We start from the raw sequence: 23322 nt of genomic DNA on the forward strand, positions 1-23322 counted from the left end.
AGCTCTGGCTCACCCAAGGCCATTCCAGCAGCTGAAAGTGGAGGAGTGGGGAATCAAACCCGGTTCTCCCAGAGAAGAGAGCTCTGGCTGACCCAAGGCCATTCCAGCAGGTGCAAGTGGAGGAGTGGGGAATCAAACCCGGTTCTCCCAGATAAGAGAGCTCTGGCTCACCCAAGGCCATTCCAGCAGCTGCAAGTGGAGGAGTGGGGAATCAAACCCGGTTCTCCCAGATAAGAGAGCTATGGCTGACCCAAGGCCATTCCAGCAGCTGCAAGTGGAGGAGTGGGGAATCAAACTCGGTTCTCCCAGATAAGAGAACTATGGCTGACGCAAGGCCATTCCAGCAGGTGCAAGTGGAGGAGTGGGGAATCAAACTCGGTTCTCCCAGATAAGAGAACTATGGCTGACCCAAGGCCATTCCAGCAGGTGCAAGTGGAGGAGTGGGGAATCAAACCCGGTTCTCCCAGATAAGAGAGCTATTGCTGACCCAAGGCCATTCCAGCAGGTGCAAGTGGAGGAGTGGGGAATCAAACTCGGTTCTCCCAGATAAGAGAACTATGGCTGACTCAAGGCCATTCCAGCAGGTGCAAGTGGAGGAGTGGGGAATCAAACTCGGTTCTCCCAGATAAGAGAACTATGGCTGACCCAAGGCCATTCCAGCAGCAGCAAGTGGAGGAGTGGGGAATCAAACCTGGTTCTCCCAGATAAGAGAGCTCTGGCTGACTCAAGGCCATTCCAGCAGGTGCAAGTGGAGGAGTGGGGAATCAAACTCGGTTCTCCCAGATAAGAGAACTATGGCTGACTCAAGGCCATTCCAGCAGGTGCAAGTGGAGGAGTGGGGAATCAAACCCGGTTCTCCCAGATAAGAGAGCTCTGGCTGACCTGAGGCCATTCCAGCAGGTGCAAGTGGAGGAGTGGGGAATCAAACCCGGTTCTCCCAGATAAGAGAGCTCTGGCTGACCCGAGGCCATTCCAGCAGGTGCAAGTGGAGGAGTGGGGAATCAAACCCGGTTCTCCCAGATAAGAGAGCTCTGGCTGACCCGAGGCCATTCCAGCAGGTGCAAGTGGAGGAGTGGGGAATCAAACCCGGTTCTCCCAGAGAAGAGAGCTCTGGCTGACCCAAGGCCATTCCAGCAGCTGCAAGTGGAGGAGTGGGGAATCAAACCCGGTTCTCCCAGATAAGAGAGCTATGGCTGACCCAAGGCCATTCCAGCAGCTGCAAGTGGAGGAGGGGGGAATCAAACCCGGTTCTCCCAGATAAGAGAGCTCTGGCTGACCCAAGGCCATTCCGGCAGCTGCAAGTGGAGGAGTGGGGGATCAAACCCGGTTCTCCCAGATAAGAGTCCGCACACTTAACCACTACACCAGACTGGCTTTGGGCACCTTCTCTGGGGGATCCTAGAATTGCTGCCACCCTCCCCCCCTCCCATCCAATCATAGTGAGGTCAAAATCCAGTCACGTATCTGTCCTTGCGGCATCAGCTAGAAGGAGCAGACTGGTTGTTTGGCTGCGGGTCTCACTTCTGGGAATTGTCAGGCCTTGTTTGGATTTTGCTGTGTCTCCCAGGCGTCTCTGGGATGGTTGCCAGAAGCCGGGCAGTTTGTTTTCTTGTGGCTGCAGCAGGAGCCGGGGGAGGTGGCCGTGTGTCCCCGAGGTCCCAATTATTCCGCTGGCTGCTTGCGCTGCAAACTCTAGCAGCCTTCAGCTCCCCCTGCAGAGGTCTGTGCTCGGCCGTTCTTCGTATGTCACTGGCAGCTTGATCTCAGGGGGAGCTCAGAAAAGACCCAGCAGCCCACCGCCTGGGGGCCAGCTCTGAGTTGGGAAATAACTGGCAATTTGGGGGAAGGAGCCTGGAAAGTGGGGTTTGGAGAGGGGTGGGATCTGCCCTATAGCTTCCGGATGAGATCAGGCTAGCCTAGGGATGGCCAAACTTGCTTGACATAAAAGCCACATAGAATGAACATCAGGTATTTGAGAGCTGCAAGACAGGAAAGGAAAGGAAAGGAAAGGAAAGGAAAGGAAAGGAAAGGAAAGGAAAGGAAAGGAAAGGAAAGGAAAGGAAAGGAAAGGGAAGGGAGAGGAGAAAGAAAGAAAGAAAAAAAGAAAGAAAGAAAGAAAGAAAAAAAGAAAGAAAGAAAGAAAGAAAGAAAGAAAGAAAGAAAGAAAGAAAGAAAGAAAGAAAGAAAGGAAGGAAGGAAGGAAGGAAGGAAGGAAGGAAGGAAGGAAGGAGGAAAGGAGGGAAGGAGGGAAGGAGGGAAGGAAGGAAGGAGGAAAGGAGGGAAGGAGGGAAGGAGGGAGGGAGGGAAGGAGGGAGGGAAGGAGGGAAGGAAGGAGGGAAGGAGGGAAGGAAGGAAGGAAGGAGGGAGGGAAGGAGGGAAGAAAGGAGGGAAGGAAGGAGGGAGGGAAGGAGGGAGGGAAGGAGGGAGGGAAGGAGGGAAGGAGGGAGGGAAGGAGGGAGGGAAGCAAGGAGGGAAGCAAGGAGGGAAGCAAGGAGGGAAGCAAGGAGGGAAGCAAGGAGGGAAGGAGGGAAGAAGAAGAAGAAGAAGATATTGGATTTATATCCCGCCCTCCACTCCGAAGAGTCTCAGAGAGGCTCACAATCTCCTTTACCTTCCTCCCCCACAACAGTCACCCTGTGAGGTGGGTGGGGCTGGAGAGGGCTCTCACAGCAGCTGCCCTTTCAAGGACAACCTCTGCAGAGCTATGGCTGACCCAAGGCCATTCCAGCAGGTGCAAGTGGAGGAGTGGGGAATCAAACCCCGTTCTCCCAGATAAGAGTCCGCACACTTAACCACTACACCAAACCGGCTTGAGGAGAAAGGGAGGGAGGGGGGAGGGGAAGGGAAGGGAAGGGAAGGGAAGGGAAGGGAAGGGAAGGGAAGAAGGAAAGGTCAGGGGAGGTAGAACGAAAGCAACTTTGGGGCTGTTCAGACGCACAGTATAATCAGTTGTCGCTGCTGTTTCATACCAGATTAAAAGTGGCTGATCAGACAGCAACATCTGCCTCCCGGTATTAACTCGTAGTATCCCCCCCCCCAACCCTTCTTGGAACTGGGGTATTGTGTTACCTGCTCCTTTGCGGTGTTTTTTGAGTTCTCCGGTTTCACGTCGTAGTTTCCCTGTCTGGATAGTTCTCGACCAACTTCCGGATGTCTGAATGCTGTCCCGGAGCAAAAGGAGCCACCAGACATCCGGTTTACGGTCACCATTTTTTTTTTTTTTTACTGCTTAGCGATATGCGCATAACTGCATAACCACATAATGTTTTAACCTATGTGCATGCGCATGTGACTACGCTCATACTGCATGCATGCGCATAATGCGCACTAAAGTGGAGAAAAGGAACTGCACGGTGCCGTCATGAGGACGGCAGAAGACGGTTTCACCGTGGAGCGATTCGAATTGCAGTATGGCAGTCTGATCGATAATATCCAGAACAAAGATATTCGGAACAGAACCGGGTCAGTTTAACACGGATTCAACACGCTGTGTGAACAGGGCCTTAAACTTTAGATGCATTCTCCAAGACAAGTTGCATGTAGGCAACCCTAGTTAGGAAAGCTAAGGGCACTGTGCCGTTGCCTCTACACCAGGGGTAGACAAAATTGCTTAATGTAAGAGCCACGTAGAATAAATATCAGATGTTTGAGAGCCGCAAGACACAAATGTCAGATGTTTGAGAGCAGGCAGGCAGCAGGAGAGGAGAGAGGTTGAAAGAAAGCAACTTTAATTTTTTATTATTATTATTATTATTATTATTATTATTATTATTATTATTATTATTATTATTATTATTATTATTATTATTATTTAATTTTGAAAGCATTCTCCAAGCTGCCAGCTGGCTTGGCTTGGGGAAGTGGTTTAAAGAGAGAAATGCCTACTCGAAGCCAGCCCATGGGGTGGTGGGGGCTTCGAGAGCCCCGCAACGTGTGTGAAAGACACAGTTTGGCCACCCTTGCCCTGGAAAAGAAATGGCCGCTTTGGAGGGCAGAATCTGTATGGCAGCACAGCCTTCCATCCTGACTGCCCCTCCCTCCCCAAATGCCACCTATTCCAGGTTTCATCCCTAAAACCAGGTATTTCTCCACCCAAGACTGGCAACCCCAGACGCAGGCAAAAGCCACTTCATGTGTGTTCTTTGTACACAAGAATGGCTCCCAAGTCCCGCCATAAGAACTCTTTGTGTCATTTACTTCACCAATCAATCAACGTATGAACAGAAGAGAAGCCATGTGGGATCAGGCCAATGGCCCCTCCAGTCCAACACTCTGTGTCACATAAGAACATAAAAGAAGCCATGTTGGATCACGCCAATGGCTCATCCAGTCCAACACTCTGTGTCACACAGTGGCAAAAAAACCCCAGCTGCCATCAGGAGGTCCATCAGTGGGGCCAGGACACTAGAAGCCCTCCCACTATGCCCCCCCCCCTGCAAGCACCAAGAAGATAGAGCCTCACTGCCCCAGTCAGAAGAACATATGAGAAGCTGTGTGGGATCAGGCCAATGGCCCCTCCAGTCCAACACTCTGTGTCACACAGTGGCCAAAAAACCCCAGGTGCCATCAGGAGGTCCACCAGTGGGGCCAGGACACTAGAAGCCCTCCCACTATTGCCCCCCCAAGCACCAAGAAGACAGAGCCTCACTGCTCCAGACATAAGAACATACGAGAAGCCATGTGGGATCAGGCCAATGGCCCATCCAGTCCAACACTGTTACCGTTTTCGCACACAGCTTACCTTGCAGTCACAATCCTGTTGCCTCCGCAGCATCCGGTCGGATTTCCCACCATCTGCGCCGGAGTTACAGGAAGTGCCGCAGCTTCTGCGTAGCAAACGTAAACTGGGTTTTAGTGGTTTACGTTTGCTACGCAAAAGCCACGGCACTTCCTGTAACTCCGGTGCAGATGGTGGGAAATCTGGCAGACTCTGCGGAGGGAACAGGATTGTGACTGTGAGGTAAGCGGTGTGCGAAAACTATACATGTCACACAGTGACCAAAAAACCCCAGGCACCATCAGGAGGTCCACCAGTGGGGCCAGGACACTAGAAGCCCTCCCACTGTGACCCGCTAAGCACCATGAATACAGAGCATCACTGCCCCAGACATAAGAACATAAGAGAAGCCATGTGGGATCAGGCCAATGGCCCATCCAGTCCAACACTCTGTGTCGCATAAGAACATAAGAGAAGCCATGTTGGATCAGGCCAATGGCCCATCCAGTCCAGCACTCTGGGTCACATAAGAACATAAGAGAAGCCATGTTGGATCAGGCCAATGGCCCATCCAGTCCAGCACTCTGGGTCACATAAGAACATAAGAAGCCCTGTTGGATCAGGCCAATGGCCCATCCAGTCCAACACTCTGTGTCACATAAGAACATAAGAGAAGCCCTGTTGGATCAGGCCAGTGGCCCATCCAGTCCAACACTCTGTGTCACATAAGAACATAAGAGAAGCCCTGTTGGATCAGGCCAGTGGCCCATCCAGTCCAACACTCTGTGTCACATAAGAACATAAGAGAAGCCCTGTTGGATCAGGCCAGTGGCCCATCCAGTCCAACACTCTGTGTCACATAAGAACATAAGAGAAGCCATGTTGGATCAGGCCAATGGCCCATCCAGTCCAGCACTCTGGGTCACATAAGAACATAAGAAGCCCTGTTGGATCAGGCCAATGGCCCATCCAGTCCAACACTCTGTGTCACATAAGAACATAAGAGAAGCCCTGTTGGATCAGGCCAGTGGCCCATCCAGTCCAACACTCTGTGTCACATAAGAACATAAGAGAAGCCCTGTTGGATCAGGCCAGTGGCCCATCCAGTCCAACACTCTGTGTCACATAAGAACATAAGAGAAGCCCTGTTGGATCAGGCCAGTGGCCCATCCAGTCCAACACTCTGTGTCACATAAGAACATAAGAGAAGCCATGTTGGATCAGGCCAATGGCCCATCCAGTCCAGCACTCTGGGTCACATAAGAACATAAGAAGCCCTGTTGGATCAGGCCAATGGCCCATCCAGTCCAACACTCTGTGTCACATAAGAACATAAGAGAAGCCCTGTTGAATCAGGCCAGTGGCCCATCCAGTCCAACACTCTGTGTCACATAAGAACATAAGAGAAGCCCTGTTGGATCAGGCCAGTGGCCCATCCAGTCCAACACTCTGTGTCACATAAGAACATAAGAGAAGCCATGTTGGATCAGGCCAATGGCCCATCCAGTCCAGCACTCTGTGTCTCCTGGCTCAACCACCAAAGTCCCCAGATATTTCTTGATTCAGACTTGGCAACCCTAATTCCATTCCATATCCCGTCTCCCCCATTTTGACCCCTCCCAAGTCAAACCAACTCTGCTCCCCCCCCCACTCCCCTGGCGGTTTAACGTTTCATAATTCTTCGCCTGCTGAGCTCCTTCCAGAAGCCTTTGTGAAAAGCTAATTTTCAAGGCAGACTTCTTTCTTTCTTTTTTTTTTTAATGTACAAGTGGGATAATAACCCCTTGATTAATTACCAGATTGTTTCAGTTTGACATTGATCCTGAGCAAAGGAAAAGTGGAATTACTAAGGATGCTGAAACTAGGAACTTTAATCAACCCTTTCAACGTTGTTTAATGAACTGTAGGCACCATTAAGCAAAAAGATTGTTAATTTTTTTTTTTTTAAAGATTGCATTAAGATAGGCTTCCCAATCCCCAGGTCCCAGCGGGGGATCCCCCGGTTTTACAGGCTTCCCCCCTCCCCCAGCCAGCTGGCTGGCGGGGGAAGCCCCTCCCCCTCAGCTATTATGCACCTCCATGAACAATTCCCATAGGGAATGATCTGTGGGTATCGGGGGCTCTGGGGGGGCTGTTTTTTGAGGTAGAGGTGCCAAATTTTGAGTATAGCATCTAGTGCCTCTCCCCAAAATACCCCCCAAGTTTCAAAAGGATTGGACCAGGGGATCCAATTCTACAAGCCCCAAAAGAAAGTGCCCCTATCTTTCATTATTTTCTATGGAAGGAAGGCATTTTAAAAGGTGTGCTGTCCCTTTAAATGTGATGGCCAGAACTCCCTTTGGAGTTCAATTCTGCTTATCACACCCTTGCTCCTGGCTCCGCCCCCAAAGTCTCCTGGCTCCACCCCCAAAGTCTCCAGATATTTCTTGAATTGGACTTGGCAACCCTACATTAAGGGGATTGCTTTTTTGCTGGGGGGTTTTCCCTCCTCCCCCCCTTTCCTTCCGAAGTGATGGGAAGTTCAGGTTGCCATCCTTGTAGGGTTCTCAAGTCCCCTGTGGCTTCCAGTGGGGGACTGTTTGCGCACGGGGCACAATGACATCGCCCGTGAGTGACATCATCACACCGACGACGTTGTGTGCTGGCTACTCTAGGCGTCTCCGGGAAAACTCTATGGTTTTCCCGGATGCTGTAGCATTTCGGGAGGTAAAAACTCTATGATGCCTATTGTATCATCGAGTTTTCCCTCCCAAAATGCTAGAGCATCTGGGAAAACCATAGAGTTCTCCCGGAAACGCCTAGAGCGACCAGCGCACAATGTCACCGGCATGATGACATCACTCGCAGGTGGCGTCATTGCGCTGGTGACGTCGGAGGAGGTTCCCCCACCCGCCGGGGCAACAACAGGGCAGAGAGGCCAAGGCATCACAAGAGCATCACAAGAGCCCTGCTGGGTCAGACCAGTGAGAGTCCATCTAGTCCAGCCTCCTGTCTCACACAGTGGCCAACCAGTTCCTCTGGAGGGCCAACAACAGGGCAGAGAGGCTGAGGCCTTCCCCTGAGAGGAACATCAGAAGAGCCCTGCTGGGTCAGACCAGTGAGGGTCCATCTAGTCCAGCCTCCTGTCTCACACAGTGGCCAACCAGTTCCTCTGGAGGGCCAGCAACAGGGCAGAGAGGCTGAGGCCTTCCCCTGAGAGGAACATCAGAAGAGCCCTGCTGGGTCAGACCAGTGAGGGTCCATCTAGTCCAGCCTCCTGTCTCACACAGTGGCCAACCAGTTCCTCTGGAGGGCCAACAACAGGGCAGAGAGGCCAAGGCCTTCATAAGAACATCAGAAGAGCCCTGCTGGATCAGACCAGGAAGGGTCCATCTAGTCCAGCCTCCTGTCTCACACAATGGCCAATCAATTCCTCTGGAGGGCCAACAACAGGGCAGAGAGGCTGAGGCCTGCTGGATCAGACCAGGGAGGGTCCATCTAGTCCAGCCTCCTGTCTCACACAGTGGCCAACCAGTTCCTCTGGAGGGCCAATAACACGGCCGAGAGGCCGAGGCCTTCCCCCGAGAGGAACATCAGAAGAGCCCTGCTGGGTCAGACCAGTGAGGGTCCATCTAGTCCAGCCTCCTGTCTCACACAGTGGCCAACCAGTACCTCTGAAGGGCCAACAACAGGGCAGAGAGGCTGAGGCCTTTCTCTGAGAAGAACATCAGAAGAGCCAGGCTGGATCAGACTAGGGAGGGTCCATCTAGTCCAGCCTCCTGTCTCACACAGTGGCCGATCAGTTCCTCTGGAGGGCCAACAACAGGGCAGAGAGGCCGAGGCCTTCCCCTGAGGAGAACCTCAGAAGAGCCCTGCTGGATCAGACCAGGGAGTAGGGTTGCCAAGTCCAATTCAAGAAATATCTAGGGACTTTGGGGGTGGAGCCAGAAGACTTTGGGGGTGGAGCCAGGAGACATTAGGGGTGGAGCCAGGAGACATTAGGGGTGGAGCCAAGATCAAGGCTGTGACAAGCATAATTGAACTCCAAAGGGAGTTCTGGCCATCACATTTAAAGGGACGGCACACCTTTTCAATTCCTTCCTTCCTTAGGAAATAATGAAGGCTAGGGGCACCTTCTTTTGGGGCTCATAGAATTGGACCCCCTGGTCCAATCTTTTTGAAACTTTCGAGGTATTTTGGGGAGAGGCACTAGATGCTATACTGAAAATTTGGTGCCTCTACCCCAAAAAAACAGCCCCTCCCCAGAGCCCCAGATATCCACAGATCAATTCTCCATGATTTTCTATGGGAATAAATCTCCATAGGAAATAATAGAGTTCCCATTTCCCTCTTCCCGCTTTCTGATGACCCTGAAGTGGGGGGAGGGCCTCCAAACCGAGGGATCCCCTGCCCCCACCTGGGGATTGGCAACCCTAATGGTGGAACACCAAGAAAAATATATATATACCAGCTGATGGGCAAGGCACTATGTCAAATTTCATTTCGGGGCCAAACTAAGGCCTGTGTATTTTCCCTCCAGGTTTTTACAAATTGCTCTTTTACGCTTACCTGTTTTGTGGAGGTTTAGCAAATATTTTGACTGAGGGGGGGGGGGTCTTCTTCTGTTTCTTGGTTATATTCTTCACAGTGGGTGGCTTCTTGGTGCTTCATTTATTGTGCTGTTATAGCTTGGTTTTTTAATTGTAAATCACAGTGTGAACTTAGTGGAAAAAGTTAAGTTGAACATTCTTAAGCAGATGCCTCGTATATACAGCAGAATTAAGAAGTTAAAAATGAACACCAGGCTGAGGCCGTGACTGATACTTCCACCTCCTCTTTGGGGACATACAGTCCAGAAGATTATGATGCAGACAGGGTGCAATTTTAATTTACCAGAAATCTGGAAAGAAATGGGGGGGGGGGGAGGGAATGCTGAAAGGGGTTTCAAAAATGGCTCACCCTTCATAAAATGGCCAGACTGGCAGACTGCAAAGTCTGATAAAATACTGTCATGGAATAGTATTGAGTGGAGAAGATACCAAGGGACAGAGGGTGAAGAAATGGAACTTATTTTGGAGGCTGCAAGAGAGACACAAAGAAGATGGAAAGAGCAGCAGGCTTTTAAAAACTTGATGTTCTCCTTTTAGCTGCAGGCTAAAAGTATGCCAGTGTAGAGCAGAGTGTAGGGTTGCCAAGTCCAATTCAAGAAATATCTGGGGACTTTGGGGGTGGAGCCAGGAGACTTTGGGGGCAGAGCCAGGAGCAAGGGTGTGATAAGCAGAATTGAACTCCAAAGGGAGTTCTGGCCATCACATTTAAAGGGACAGCACACCTTTTAAAATGCCTTCCTTCCATAGAAAATAATGAAAGATAGGGGCACTTTCTTTTGGGGCTTGTAGAATTGGATCCCCTGGTCCAATCCTTTTGAAACTTGGGGGGTATTTTGGGGAGAGGCACTAGATGCTATACTCAAAATTTGGCACCTCTACCTCAAAAAACAGCCCCCCCAGAGCCCCCGATACCCACAGATCATTCCCTATGGGAATTGTTCATGGAGGTGCATAATGGCTGTGGGGGAGGGGCTTCCCCCGCCAGCCAGCTGGCTGGGGGAGGGGGGAAGCCTGTAAAACCGGGGGATCCCCCACTGGGACCTGGGGATTGGGAAGCCTAGCAGAGTGGGTTTCTCAGGTGTGAGGAATTGTGGCAACCGAAACTGGATGGTGAATCTACTCGGCACAGGCTTCCACAGAAGCAAAGTTCTGCGGGACTGGTCTCCCAACGAGGGCTGCGATCAGACCCATTCAATAATGCACTTTCTTTCAATCCACTTCCAGTACACCTTCCAACTGGATTTCCCTGTGTCAACTGGCAAAATCCAGTTGGAAAGTAGATGGAAAGTGCATTATATCTTGTGTGTGATCACAGCTCAGCACGCCCGGAGCGAGGAGGGAAACTCGCCCCCCGCCCGCCCTCGCCTCTCCCACCATTTTTCCAGACCCAGCCGGGGAGGAAGAGGAGGAGGAAAGGGGGCTTCGCTTTAACCCCCTCCCCCCTGGACTGCTGCTGCTGCGCCCTCCGCGCAAAGAGGGCGGGAATACCCACCCGAGAGTCCCAGCGGCTGCCCAGCGCCCTCCACGCGGTGCAAAGAAGCGCTCCGCCGGAGCAAGAGTGGCCCCAGCTCGGCTTCGACGCCGGATCGGCGCTGCTGGGCAAGCCGAAGCGAGGTGGGATTGCCAAGGGCCCCTGCTGCTGTTACCGCCCGCCGCCTTCCCGGGCGCTGCTGCCAGTCGCCTCCTCCTGTCCTGCGCCTGGGCCCATCTCGGAGGAGCAGCTGTGGTGGGCCGGGAGGGGGCAGTGGCCTTGCCCGCTCCGGGATGCGGCGGCTCGCTGCGCTCCCCAGCGCTGTTTCCCCCCTCCCCCCGCTTCCGTTTTTTTGGGGAGCGGGGGAAGAGGGTGGAAATCCTGGGGTCCCCTGGCAGGGCAGGAGGGTTGGGAAGCCTACCAGGGAGGGTCCATCTAGTCCAGCCTCCTGTCTCCCACAGGGGCTAGTCAGTTCCTCTGGAGGGCCAACAGCAGGGCAGAGAGGCTGAGGCCTTCCCCTGAGAAGAACCTCAGAAGAGCCCTGCTGGATCAGACCAGGGAGGGTCCATCTAGTCCAGCCTCCTGTCTCCCACAGGGGCTACTCAGTTCCTCTGGAGGGCCAACAGAAGGGCAGAGAGGCTGAGGCCTTCCCCTGAGAAGAACCTCAGAAGAGCCCTGCTGGGTCAGACCAGGGAGGGTCCATCTAGTCCAGCCTTTTGTCTCACACAGTGGCCAGCCAGTTCCTCTGGAGGGCCAACAACAGGGCCGAGAGGCCGAGGCCTTCCCCTGAGAAGAACATCAGAAGAGCCCTGTTGGATCAGACCAGTGAGGGTCCATCTAGTCCAGCCTCCTGTCTCACATAGTGGCCAGCCAGTTCCTCTGGAGGGCCAACAACAGGGCGTAGAGGCCAAGGCCTTCCCCTGAGAAGAACATCAGAAGAGCCCTGTTGGATCAGACCAGTGAGGGTCCATCTAGTCCAGCCTCCTGTCTCACACAGTGGCCAGCCAGTTCCTCTGGAGGGCCAACAACAGGGCCGAGAGGCCGAGGCCTTCCCCTGAGAAGAACATCAGAAGAGCCCTGTTGGATCAGACCAGTGAGGGTCCATCTAGTCCAGCCTCCTGTCTCACACAGTGGCCAGCCAGTTCCTCTGGAGGGCCAACAACAGGGCCGAGAGGCCGAGGCCTTCCCCTGAGAAGAACATCAGAAGAGCCCTGTTGGATCAGACCAGTGAGGGTCCATCTAGTCCAGCCTCCTGTCTCACACAGTGGCCAACCAGTTCCTCTGAAGGGCCAACAACAGGGCAGAGAGGCCGAGGCCTTCCCCTGAGAAGAACATCAGAAGAGCCCTGTTGGATCAGACCAGTGAGGGTCCATCTAGTCCAGCCTCCTGTCTCACACAGTGGCCAACCAGTTCCTCTGGAGGGCCAACAACAGGGCAGAGAGGCTGAGGCCTTCCCCTGAGGAGAACATCAGAAGAGCCCTGTTGGATCAGACCAGTGAGGGTCCATCTAGTCCACCCTCCTGTCTCACACAGTGGCCAACCAGTTCCTCTGGAGGGCCAACAACAGGGCAGAGAGGCTGAGGCCTTCCCCTGAGAAGAACATCAGAAGAGCCCTGTTGGATCAGACCAGTGAGGGTCCATCCAGAGCATCATCCCCCCTCACACAGTATTCGCTGCCACCACTGTCCCTCTCTGGGCTCTGGTTAGGCCTCCTAGCCTCCCTCTGGACTCGCTAAGAACCCTTCTTGGGGCTTCCCAGGGATCTTTGGGGGCTCCCCTGGGATAGAAGTTTAATGTAATAAATGAATGAATAAATAAAAGACTAGGCCCCAAGCCTGCCTCTAATTAAATACAGGCCTAAAATGGCATTTCTCCACCGCATATATTCCTAAAGCTTTCCATCCAAGCAGGGGAACTCACCTTAAAGCGTTCCATTGTGTCCTGCTTTCTCCAGGCCAGCCAGCAGGTCGCCTCTGGAGCAGGGCCCTCAGGTCTAGGTAGCATGGTTGTGGAGGGTCCTTAAGTGCCAGCAGCTAGAACAGAGAGCAGCAGGCTGCCATACAGGGCAATACCCAACAGACCCATAGACCCAGCAAGGCAGGTGTCCTCAAGTCTCCTCCTAAATAGGCTGGGAAACTCACCTGCTAGCAGGTGTGAAACTCCTCTGGCTGTGCAGGGCTGTGGCCATGATCCTGCAAATAAGTATCATCCGCGCTTTGCCTCCTTTGGGCTGCTTCGGCCCAGGGACTTCTGTCGCTGCTGTTCCTGCTGAGAGGGGACAAGTCCCAGGACGGAGTAGGGTTGCCAGACACCCCCCCCCCCCGCGTTGTGGATGGGGGGGATCTCCCAGTTTTGAGTGCTCTCTCTCCTCCAAATAACCTCCTTTTACCGGCAGGAATCCAGAAATCATCACAACATGCTTATGAAAACCAGAAGCGACACAGGGATATCGAGGGGGTGGGGAACGCTCTGGGTTTTGGGCAAAACTCTACAATTTGAAGTGAATTCTGCCATAGAGGTTTGCCGCAAAACCACAGCATTGGTCCCCAATGTCCTGAAATGCCTACGTCACTTCCGATTTTATGTAGGCACATTGCGATGCTCCTCCCCACTCTCCCCTTCCACCACAATGACTGGTCTTGACAACTGTACCCAGCAGGTTACGAGCCCAGGTCCAAGGCTAAGTGGAGGCAGGATGGTTATCTCAGGGGCCAGGGTGCACTGTGGCCTCTGGCACATCATCTGCTGGCACTTTTGTCATGTCACACTTGCCCACATCTTGGGCTCTTCCATGAGTCTGAGTCGCTGGGCTGGTGGAGGGGGTCACAACGACACATAAGAACATAAGAGAAGCCATGTTAGATCAGGCCAATGGCCCATCCAGTCCAACACTCTGTGTCACACAGTGGCAAAAAATACACACACACTGTGGCTAATAGCCACTAATGGACCTGTGCTCCATATTTTTATCTAAACCCCTCTTGAGGGTGGCCATGCTTGTGGCCGCCACCACCTCCTGCGGCAGTTAATTCCGCATGTTAATCACCCTTTGGGTGAAGAAGTACTTCCTTTTATCCGTTTTAACCTGTCTGCTCAGCAATTTCATCAAATGCCCACGAGTTCTTGTATTGTGAGAAAGGGAGAAAAGTACTTCTTTCTCTACTTTCTCCATCCCATGCATTATCCCGTAAACCTCTATTATTATCTTATTATCTTGTGCGTTACCTCCCCAAATCAGACTTTTCCCTGCAGCCACTGTGGCCAGACCTGCCTGTCCCGCATTGGTCTTGTCAGCCACCAGCGAGCCTGCAGCAGATGTGGACTACTGCACCTTTCTTAAATCTTCATTCGCGAAGTCAAGCCGAGATGCGTTACCTTGCAAACCACATTGCTTGGGAGCCTTGTGAGAAGGGAGGAGGGGCTTCAGGCTTCCATCTCTTGCCTTAAAAACAAGTCTAGCTCACCACCTAGTGGTGAATAATGCTAAAAGCACTAGAACTTCTGGCTGCCAGGCAATCTTAGGCTCTCCGGACTATACTACATGCACTGCCACATGATAATACTGATAACTGGTATTCAGAGGTGGACTGCCTCCACACATGGAGGTTTTGTTCTACTGGCTGGTAGACCTCTCCTCATGAATCTGACTAATCCCTCTTTTTGGAAAGCACGTTAAATGGTTGTGTTCTCTGCCACTTGGCTGCAGGATCTTGCTCTGAGCACTCTCTTTGACCCTCTCTGTTTCGTCCCCCAGATATTCAGCCTCCCGAAGGAAAGACTCGCGAGTGCTTGATGTGCATAGTGCAGAGAGACGGCTCCAAAACCATGCTCTGTGCCGAGAGCGAGGATGACGCTGTGTAAGTCATGGGTGATGGGGAAGGAGATGGGCAACTTGGAGTAGGAACATAAGAACATCAGAGAAGCCATGTTGGATCAGGCCAATGGCCCATCCAGTCCAACACTCTGTGTCACATTAGAACATCAGAGAAGCCATGTTGGATCAGGCCAATGGCCCATCCAGTCCAACACTCTGTGTCACATAAGAACATCAGAGAAGCCATGTTGGATCAGGCCAATGGCCCATCCAGTCCAACACTCTGTGTCACATAAGAACATCAGAGAAGCCCTATTGGATCAGGCCAATGGCCCATCCAGTCCAACACTCTGTGTCACATAAGAACATCAGAGAAGCCATGTTGGATCAGGCCAATGGCCCATCCAGTCCAACACTCTGTGTCACATAAGAACAGCAGAGAAGCCATGTTGGATCAGGCCAATGGCCCATCCAGTCCAACACTCTGTGTCACATAAGAACATAAGAGAAGCCCTATTGGATCAGGCCAATGGCCCATCCGGTCCAACACTCTGTGTCACATAAGAACATCAGAGAAGCCATGTTGGATCAGGCCAATGGCCCATCCAGTCCAACACTCTGTGTCACATAAGAACATCAGAGAAGCATGTTGGATCAGGCCAATGGCCCATCCAGTCCAACACTCTGTGTCACATAAGAACATAAGAGAAGCCCTATTGGATCAGGCCAATGGCCCATCCAGTCCAACACTCTGTGTCTCATAAGAACATAAGAGAAGCCCTGTTGGATCAGGCAATGGCCCGTCCAGTCCAACACTCTATGTCATACAGTGGTCCAACACTCTATGTCATACGGTGGTATACACACACACACACAAATATATATATACTGTGGCTAATAGCCACTGATGGACCTCTGCTCCATATTTTCATCCAATCCCCTCTTAAAGCTGGCTATGCTTGTAGCCGCCACCACCTCCTATGGCAGTAAATTTCACATGTTAATCACCCTTTGAGTGAAGGATTTTCTTTTATCCCTTCTGACCCGACTGCTCAGCAATTTCATTGAATGCCCATGAGTTCTTGTATTGTGAGAAAGGGAAAAAAGGACTTCTTTCTCTACTTTCTCCATCCCATGCATAATCTTATAAACCTCTATCATATCACCCCGCAGTCGACGTTTCTCCAAGCTAAAGAGCCCCAAGCGTTTTAACCTTTCTTCTTAGGGAAAGTGTTCCAGCCCTTTAATCATTCTAGTTGCCCTTTTCTGGACTTTCTCCAATGCTATAATATCCTTTTTGAGGTGCGGCAACCAGAACTGCACACAGTATTCCAAATGAGACTGCACCATCGATTTATACAGGGGCATTATGATACTGGCTGATTTGTTTTCAATTCCCTTCCTAATAATTCCCAGCATGGCGTTGGCCTTTTTTATTGCAATCGCTTTTTTTGAGCAGGGCTTTTTTTAGCAGAAATGCACAGGTATAGTTCTAGTTCTCCCTGATAAGAGAGCTCTGGCTGACCCAAGGCCATTCCAGCAGCCGCAAGTGGAGGAGTGGGGAATCAAACCCGGTTCTCCCAGATAAGAGAGCCATGGCTGACCCAGGGCCATTCCAGCAGCTGCAAGTGGAGGAGTGGGGGAATCAAACCTGGTTCTCCCAGATAAGAGAGCTGTGGCTGACCCAAGGCCATTCCAGCAGCTGCAAGTGGAGGAGTGGGGAATCAAACCGGGTTCTCCCAGATAAGAGAGCTGTGGCTGACCAAGGCCATTCCAGCAGGTGCAAGAGGAGGAGAGGGGAATGAAACCTGGTTCTCCCAGATAAGAGAGCTGTGGCTGACCCAAGGCCATTCCAGCAGCTGCAGGTGGAGGAGTGGGGAATCAAACCCAGTTCTCCCAAATAAGAGTCCACACACTTAACCACTGCACCAAACTGGCTCTCTTCAGATACAAAGGACAGGAGAGAAGGTTGCAGGCATCCAACTGGGTTGTAGCTCCAACTGTAACATGACCTGAGAGCTCAGCTTACTTCCTGGCTGCCTCGGCCGAGGCCTGAGACGGGTAATGAGAGGCGACTCGAAGGTACGGAGGTTGCGGCCAGGACGCCACGCTCAGTTGAATTGGGGGTCATTCGCTCTGACAGCTGCTGCTGGGAAGCAAAGCTCCGAAGTAGAAGCCTATTAGACAAATCCCCTTCCAAGGAGCCACAAAACTCTTCCACGGTGGTTGCCAGACACGTCACTGGGAAGCGGACGCATCACCGGGCATTGCGTGCTTACGACGAGCAGCTGCTTGCTCTAACGTTTGTCGTGGGTGGGGGGGACTATGGGGCAAAGGTGTGTGTCCTTCCATTCGCTTCCGCTTTTGGCTCTTTCTCTCCCACCCTGCAGAACGTTGTCCATCTTCGTGGATTCTTTGGTATCAGACGGAAGGAGCTTTGACTCCCTAAAGCTCAGGGCTGCTGCTCTTTTTTGGTAGCAGGAACTCCTTTGCATATTAGGCCACACACCCCTGATGTAGCCAATCCTCCAAGAGCTTACAGGGCTCTTAGTACAGGGCCTATGTAAGCTCCAGGAGGATTGGCTACATCAGGGAGGTGTGGCCTAATATGCAAAGGAGCTTCTGCTAGAATTCCACCCCTGGGCCACACACCCCTGATGTAGCCAGTCCTCTTGGAGCTTACAGGACTCTTCTTAACAGGGCCTACTGTAAGCTCCAGGAGGATTGGCTACATCAGGGGTGTGTGGCACAGGGGTGGAATTCTAGCAGAAGCGCCTTTGCATATTAGGCCACACACCCCTGATGCAGCCAATCCACCTGGAGCTTACAGTAGGCCCTGTTCTAAGAGCCCTTTAAGCTCTTGGAGGATTGGCTACATCAGGGGTGTGTGGCCCAGGGTGGAATTCTAGCTGAAGCTCCTTTGCATATTAGGCCACACACCCCTGATGGAGCCAATCCTCCTGGAGCTTACAGTAGGCCCTGTTCTAAGAGCCCTGTAAGCTCCAGGAGGATTGGCTACATCAGGGAGGTGTGGCCCAGGGGTGGAATTCTAGCAGAAGCGCCTTTGCATATTAGGCCACACCCCCTGATGGAGCCGATCCTCCTGGAGCTTACAGTAGGCCCTGTTCTAAGAGCCCTGTAAGCGCTTGGAGGATTGGCTGCATCAGGGTGTGTGTGGCCTAATATGCAAATGAGTAACGGCTGGGAATTTTCTTTAAAAAGCCCCGTGTAAAACAATGGTGATTTCAGGGGGTGTGACTTAATATGTAAATACATTCCTGCTGGGCTTTTTCTACAAAAAAAGCCCTGGTCAAATTATTTGAGGTCATTTTAAGAGACCAATAAGATTTCCACGGTATGAGCTTTCTTTATTTCTCATGCATCTTTTCTTCGCCCAAACCATTCAAAGAACATCCCCAAAGTGTGAAATGAACATCCCAAATCGTGCAACACATACAGGATGAAGTCGTTCAATATCCCAAAATAACCCGCACCAGATAAAAATCTATCTAGAGAACCAAAACCCGAATATTGTACAGCCGGAAGAAAATACATTATGGAGGTGAAAACCGATCCTACGATGGAGTGCAAGATCGTTTCCTTGACTTCCACAGCAGCTTCAGGAAAGGATACTGCCGAGCTTGGCTTATCGCTTAATAAGCGGAGGGAAGTTTTTAATGGGATTTTCACAACAGAGATTGTTTCTGAAATTGGTAGCAGCAACTTTGGCTCCGGCCTCAGAGAAGAAGCAGGGAAATATTTGATAGCGTGGCAGGTGATTTCCCCAGATCGCAAACGCACCTAGACGGCTATCGCTGTCCCCGAGTTTGCCTTGATATAGTGAAAGGGAAGCCAAGTTAGTCTCTGTTGTAATGCAACAGAACTCAAGTCCAGTGGTAGAGCATCTGCTTGGTAAGCAGAAGGTCCCAGGTTCAATCCCCGGCATCTCCAACTAAAAAGGGTCCAGACAAGAAGGCGTGAATAACCTCAGCTGGAGACCCTGGAGAGCCATGAATGGGGCTGTGGCTCAGTGGTAGAGCATCTGCTTGATAAGCAGAAGGTTCCAGGTTCAATCCCCAGCATCTCCAACTCAAAAGGGTCCAGGCAAGTAGGTGTGAAGAACCTCAGCTTGAGACCCTGGAGAGCCATGAATGGGGCTGTGGCTCAGTGGTAGAGCATCTCCTTGGTAAGCAGAAGGTCCCAGGTTCAATCCCCGGCATCTCCAACTAAAAAGGGTCCAGGCAAGTAGGCGTAAATAACCTCAGCTGGAGACCCTGGAGAGCCATGAATGGGGCTGTGGCTCAGTGGTAGAGCATCTGCTTGATAAGCAGAAGGTTCCAGGTTCAATCCCCGGCATTTCCAACTAAAAAGGGTCCAGGCAAGAAGGCGTGAAGAACCTCAGCTGGAGAGCCATGAATGGGGCTGTGGCTCGGTGGTAGAGCATCTGCTTGATAAGCAGAATGTCCCAGGTTCAATCCCCGGCATCTCCAACTAAAAGGGATCCAGGCAAGTAGGCATAAAAAACCTCAGCTGGAGACCCTGGAGAGCCATGAATGGGGCTGTGGCTCAGTGGCAGAGCATCTGCTTGGCAAGCAGAAGGTTCCAGGTTCAATCCCCGGCATCACCAACTAAAAAGGGTCCAGGCAAATAGGTGTGAAAAAGCTTAGCTTGAGACCCTGGAGAGCCATGAATGGGGCTGTGGCTCAGTGGTAGAGCATCTGCCTGGGAAGCAGAAGGTCCCAGGTTCAATCCCCAGCATCTCCAACTAAAAAGGGTCCAGGCAAGTAGGCATGAAGAACCTCAGCTTGAGACCCTGGAGAGCCATGAGTGGGGCTGTGCCTCAATGGTAGAGCATCTGCTTGGGAAGCAGAAGGTCCCCGGTTCAATCCCCGGCATCTCCAACTAAAAAGGGTCCAGGCAAGTAGGCGTGAAGAACCTCAGCTTGAGACCCTGGAGAGCCATGAATGGGGCTGTGGCTCAGTGGTAGAGCATCTGCTTGGGAAGCAGAAGGTCCCAGGTTCAATCCCTGGAATCTCCAACTAAAAAGGGTCCAGGCAAGTAGGCGTGAAGAACCTCAGCTTGAGACCCTGGAGAGCCATGAATGGGGCTGTGGCTTAGTGGTAGAGCATCTGCTTGGTAAGCAGAAGGTTCCAGGTTCAATCCCCGGCATCTCCAACTAAAAAGGGTCCAGGCAAATAGGTGTGAAAAAGCTTAGCTTGAGACCCTGGAGAGCCACTGCTAGTCTGAGGAGACAAGACTGTCTTTGATGGACCCAGGGTCTGATTCAGTAGAAAGCAGCTTCATATGTTCATATGTACCTATGAGACTAACCACCAGGGCTTTTTTTGTAGCGGGAACTACATGCATATTAGGCCACACCTCTTTGATGTAGCCAGTCCTCCAAGAGCTTACAGGGCTCTTAGTACAAGGCCTCCTGTAAGCTCCAGGACTGGCTACATCAGGGGTGTGTGGCTTAATATGCAAAGGAGTTCCTGCTACAAAAAAAGCCCTGAGATAGATGGCTCCTCCAAGCCAGCTGACGGGGTAGCGGGGTCTTCAAGAGCCACACAATATGTATGAAAGAGCCATGTGCGGTTCCCCGACCACAGTTTGGCCACCCCTAGGCTGATTCTGCATTTAGTATATCTGGGGACTTTGGGGGGTGGAATCAGGAGACATTGGGGGTGGAGCCAGGAGCAAGGGTGTGACAAGCATAACTGAACTCCAAAGGGAGTTCTGGCCATCACATTTAAAGGGACGGCACACCTTTTAAAATGCCTTCCTTCCATAGGAAATAATGAAGGATAGGGGCACATTTTTGGGGCTCATACAATGGGTCCCCCTGGTCCAAACGTTTTGAAACCTGGGAAGTATTTTCAGGAGAGGCACTGGAAGCTATGCTCAAAATTTGGTGCATCTATCTTAAAAAACAGCCCCCCCCCACAGCCCCAGATACCCACGGATTTATTCTCCATTATTCCTTATGGCAGGGGTGGCCAACGGTAGCTCTCCAGATGTTTTTTTTTTGCCTACAACTCCCATCAGCCCCCAACCAGCATGGCCAATGGCTGGGCTGATGGATTTGTAGGCAAAAAAACATCTGGAGAACTACCATTGGCCCCCCCTGCCCTATGGGAATTGGTCTTCATAGCAAATAATGGAGTGCCTAGTAGGCATTTCCCTCCCCCACCCCGCTTTCTGATGACCTGAAGCGGGGGGGGGGAGGGCCTGCAAACGGGGGGATCCCCTGCCCCCACCTGGGGATTGGCAGCCCTACCAAGGCCTCACCCCCAAATCTCCAGGAATTTCCCCATCTAGAGCTGGCAACCTTCTTGCTAGTCAACAGCGGCAGCCTTTCTGTGCCAGATCAAGGTGATTCGGATTAGCTTGCAGAAGAAGATGATGAAGATATTGGATTTATAGCCCGCCTTCCACTCCGAAGAGTCTCAGAGTGGCTCACAATCGCCTTTATCTTCCTCCCCCACAACAGACACCCTGTGAGGTGGGTGGGGCTGAGAGAGCTTTCACAGCAGCTGCCCTTTCAAGGACAGAGTCTCAGAGGGGCTCACAATCTCCTTTCCCTTCCTCCCCCACAACAGACACCCTGTGAGGTGGGTGAGGCTGAGAGGGCTCTCACAGAAGCTGCCCTTTCAAGGACAACTCCTGCGAGAGCTACGGCTAACCCAAGGCCATTCCAGCAGGTGCAAGTGGAGGAGTGGGGGAATCAAACCCGGTTCTCCCAGATAAGAGAGCTCTGGCTGACCCAAAGCCATTCCAGCAGCTGCAAGTGGAGGAGTGGGGAATCAAACCCGGTTCTCCCAGATAAGAGAGCTCTGGCTGACCCAAGGCCACTCCAGCAGCTGCAAGTGGAGGAGTGGGGAATCAAACCCGGTTCTCCCAGATAAGAGAGCTCTGGCTGACCCAAGGCCATTCCAGCAGGTGCAAGTGGAGGAGTGGGGGAATCAAACCCGGTTCTCCCAGATAAGAGAGCTATGGCTGACCCAAGGCCATTCCAACAGCTGCAAGTGGAGGAGTGGGGAATCAAACCCAGTTCTCCCAGATAAGAGAGCTCTGGCTGACCCAAGGCCATTCCAGCAGGTGCAAGTGGAGGAGTGGGGGAATCAAACCCGGTTCTCCCAGATAAGAGAGCTCTGGCTGACCCAAAGCCATTCCAGCAGCTGCAAGTGGAGGAGTGGGGAATCAAACCCGGTTCTCCCAGATAAGAGAGCTCTGGCTGACCCAAGGTCACTCCAGCAGCTGCAAGTGGAGGAGTGGGGAATCAAACCCGGTTCTCCCAGATAAGAGAGCTCTGGCTGACCCAAGGCCATTCCAGCAGGTGCAAGTGGAGGAGTGGGGGAATCAAACCCGGTTCTCCCAGATAAGAGAGCTATGGCTGACCCAAGACCATTCCAACAGCTGCAAGTGGAGGAGTGGGGAATCAAACCCGGTTCTCCCAGATAAGAGAGCTCTGGCTGACCCAAGGCCACTCCAGCAGCTGCAAGTGGAGGAGTGGGGAATCAAACCCAGTTCTCCCAGATAAGAGAGCTCTGGCTGACCCAAGGCCATTCCAGCAGGTGCAAGTGGAGGAGTGGGGGAATCAAACTCGGTTCTCCCAGATAAGAGAGCTCTGGGTGACCCAAGGCCATTCCAGCAGCTGCCAGTGGAGGAGTGGGGAATCCAACCCGGTTTTCCCAGATAAGAGAGCTCTGGCTGACCCAAGTCCATTACAGCAGCTGCAAGTGGAGGAGTGGGGAATCAAACCCGGTTCTCCCAGAGAAGAGAGCTATAGCTTACCCAAGGCCATTCCAGTAGCTGCAAGTGGAGGAGTGGGGAATCAAACCCGGTTCTCCCAGATAAGAGAGCTATGGCTGACCCGAGGCCATTCCAGCAGGTGGAAGTGGAGGAGTGGGGAATCAAACCTGGTTCTCCCAGATAAGAGAGCTCTGGCTGACCCAAGGCCATGCTAGCAGGTGCAAGTGGAGGAGGGGGGGATCAAACCCGGTTCTCCCAGATAAGAGTCCACACACTTCACCACTACACCAAACTGGCTCTCAAGAAAAGTAGTCTGTCTCTGTGACTCTCAAGCCCACGCAGATATGAAAGCGTGGGCTGGCTTTTCTGCTTGGCTTCTCTCCTCTCTCCAGCAGTGGAAAGTGTGAAGTCCTTGCTTGGACCTCCTCCATGCCAGCAATGCCAATCACCTTAAAGAGCCTGTTTAGCTCATAAATTCCACACAGGGCTTGTGAGGGTGGCATCTGGGTGGGTGGAAAGAGAATTTGCCTGGCAGACGGTTTTCTTTGTAAAAATGCAGTCACAAGGGTTCGAAATATGCGCTGTTTGGAATGGATCCTCCTTTCTTCAACTTTGCAAACTACGCTTGAAAAGATGGGAGCCAATAGTGGCTAAGAAGGAGAGAGGTTGTGGCTCAGCGGTGGAGAATCTGCTTGGCAGTCTGACTTCAATACCAAAGAAGTTGGTAGAAACCATTATCAAGGACAGAATGAGTAGGCACATTGATGAACACGGGTTATTGAGGAAGACTCAGCATGGGTTCTGCAAGGGAAGATCTTGCCTCACTAACCTGTTACATTTCTTTGAGGGGGTGAACAAACATGTGGACAAAGGAGACCCGATAGATGTTGTTTACCTTGACTTCCAGAAAGCTTTTGATAAAGTTCCTCATCAAAGGCTCCTTAGAAAGCTTGAGAGTCATGGAGTAAAAGGACAGGTC

The 23322-nt window shown here is 52.0% G+C and overlaps 1 protein-coding gene, 1 long non-coding RNA gene and 1 other non-coding gene across 3 annotated transcripts in view; 2 read left to right on the forward strand and 1 right to left on the reverse strand.

Annotated features, from left to right (window-relative positions):
* Positions 1–12867, reverse strand: part of LOC132591024 (uncharacterized) — a 226366-nt gene extending 213499 nt beyond the window's left edge. The window contains exon 1 of the long non-coding RNA XR_009556799.1: positions 12698–12867. This is a non-coding gene — a long non-coding RNA (uncharacterized LOC132591024). The remainder of the gene's footprint in view (positions 1–12697) is intronic.
* LOC132591023 (pleckstrin homology domain-containing family B member 1-like) overlaps positions 1–14652 on the forward strand; it is a 36342-nt gene extending 21690 nt beyond the window's left edge. Inside the window, exon 4 of the mRNA XM_060263901.1 lies at positions 14532–14652. Within this exon, the coding sequence (XP_060119884.1) occupies positions 14532–14638 (107 nt within the window). The 3' untranslated portion in view covers positions 14639–14652. The remainder of the gene's footprint in view (positions 1–14531) is intronic.
* A 4229-nt stretch (positions 14653–18881) lies between these two features.
* TRNAI-GAU (transfer RNA isoleucine (anticodon GAU)) lies at positions 18882–18953 on the forward strand. Its single transcript has one exon. It is a non-coding gene; the product is annotated as a tRNA-Ile (tRNA).
* The last annotated feature ends 4369 nt before the right edge of the window (positions 18954–23322 follow it).

The sequence above is a fragment of the Heteronotia binoei genome, unplaced genomic scaffold (assembly GCF_032191835.1).
Source record: "Heteronotia binoei isolate CCM8104 ecotype False Entrance Well unplaced genomic scaffold, APGP_CSIRO_Hbin_v1 ptg001312l, whole genome shotgun sequence".
In the NCBI taxonomy this organism is placed as follows: Eukaryota; Metazoa; Chordata; class Lepidosauria; order Squamata; family Gekkonidae; genus Heteronotia; species Heteronotia binoei.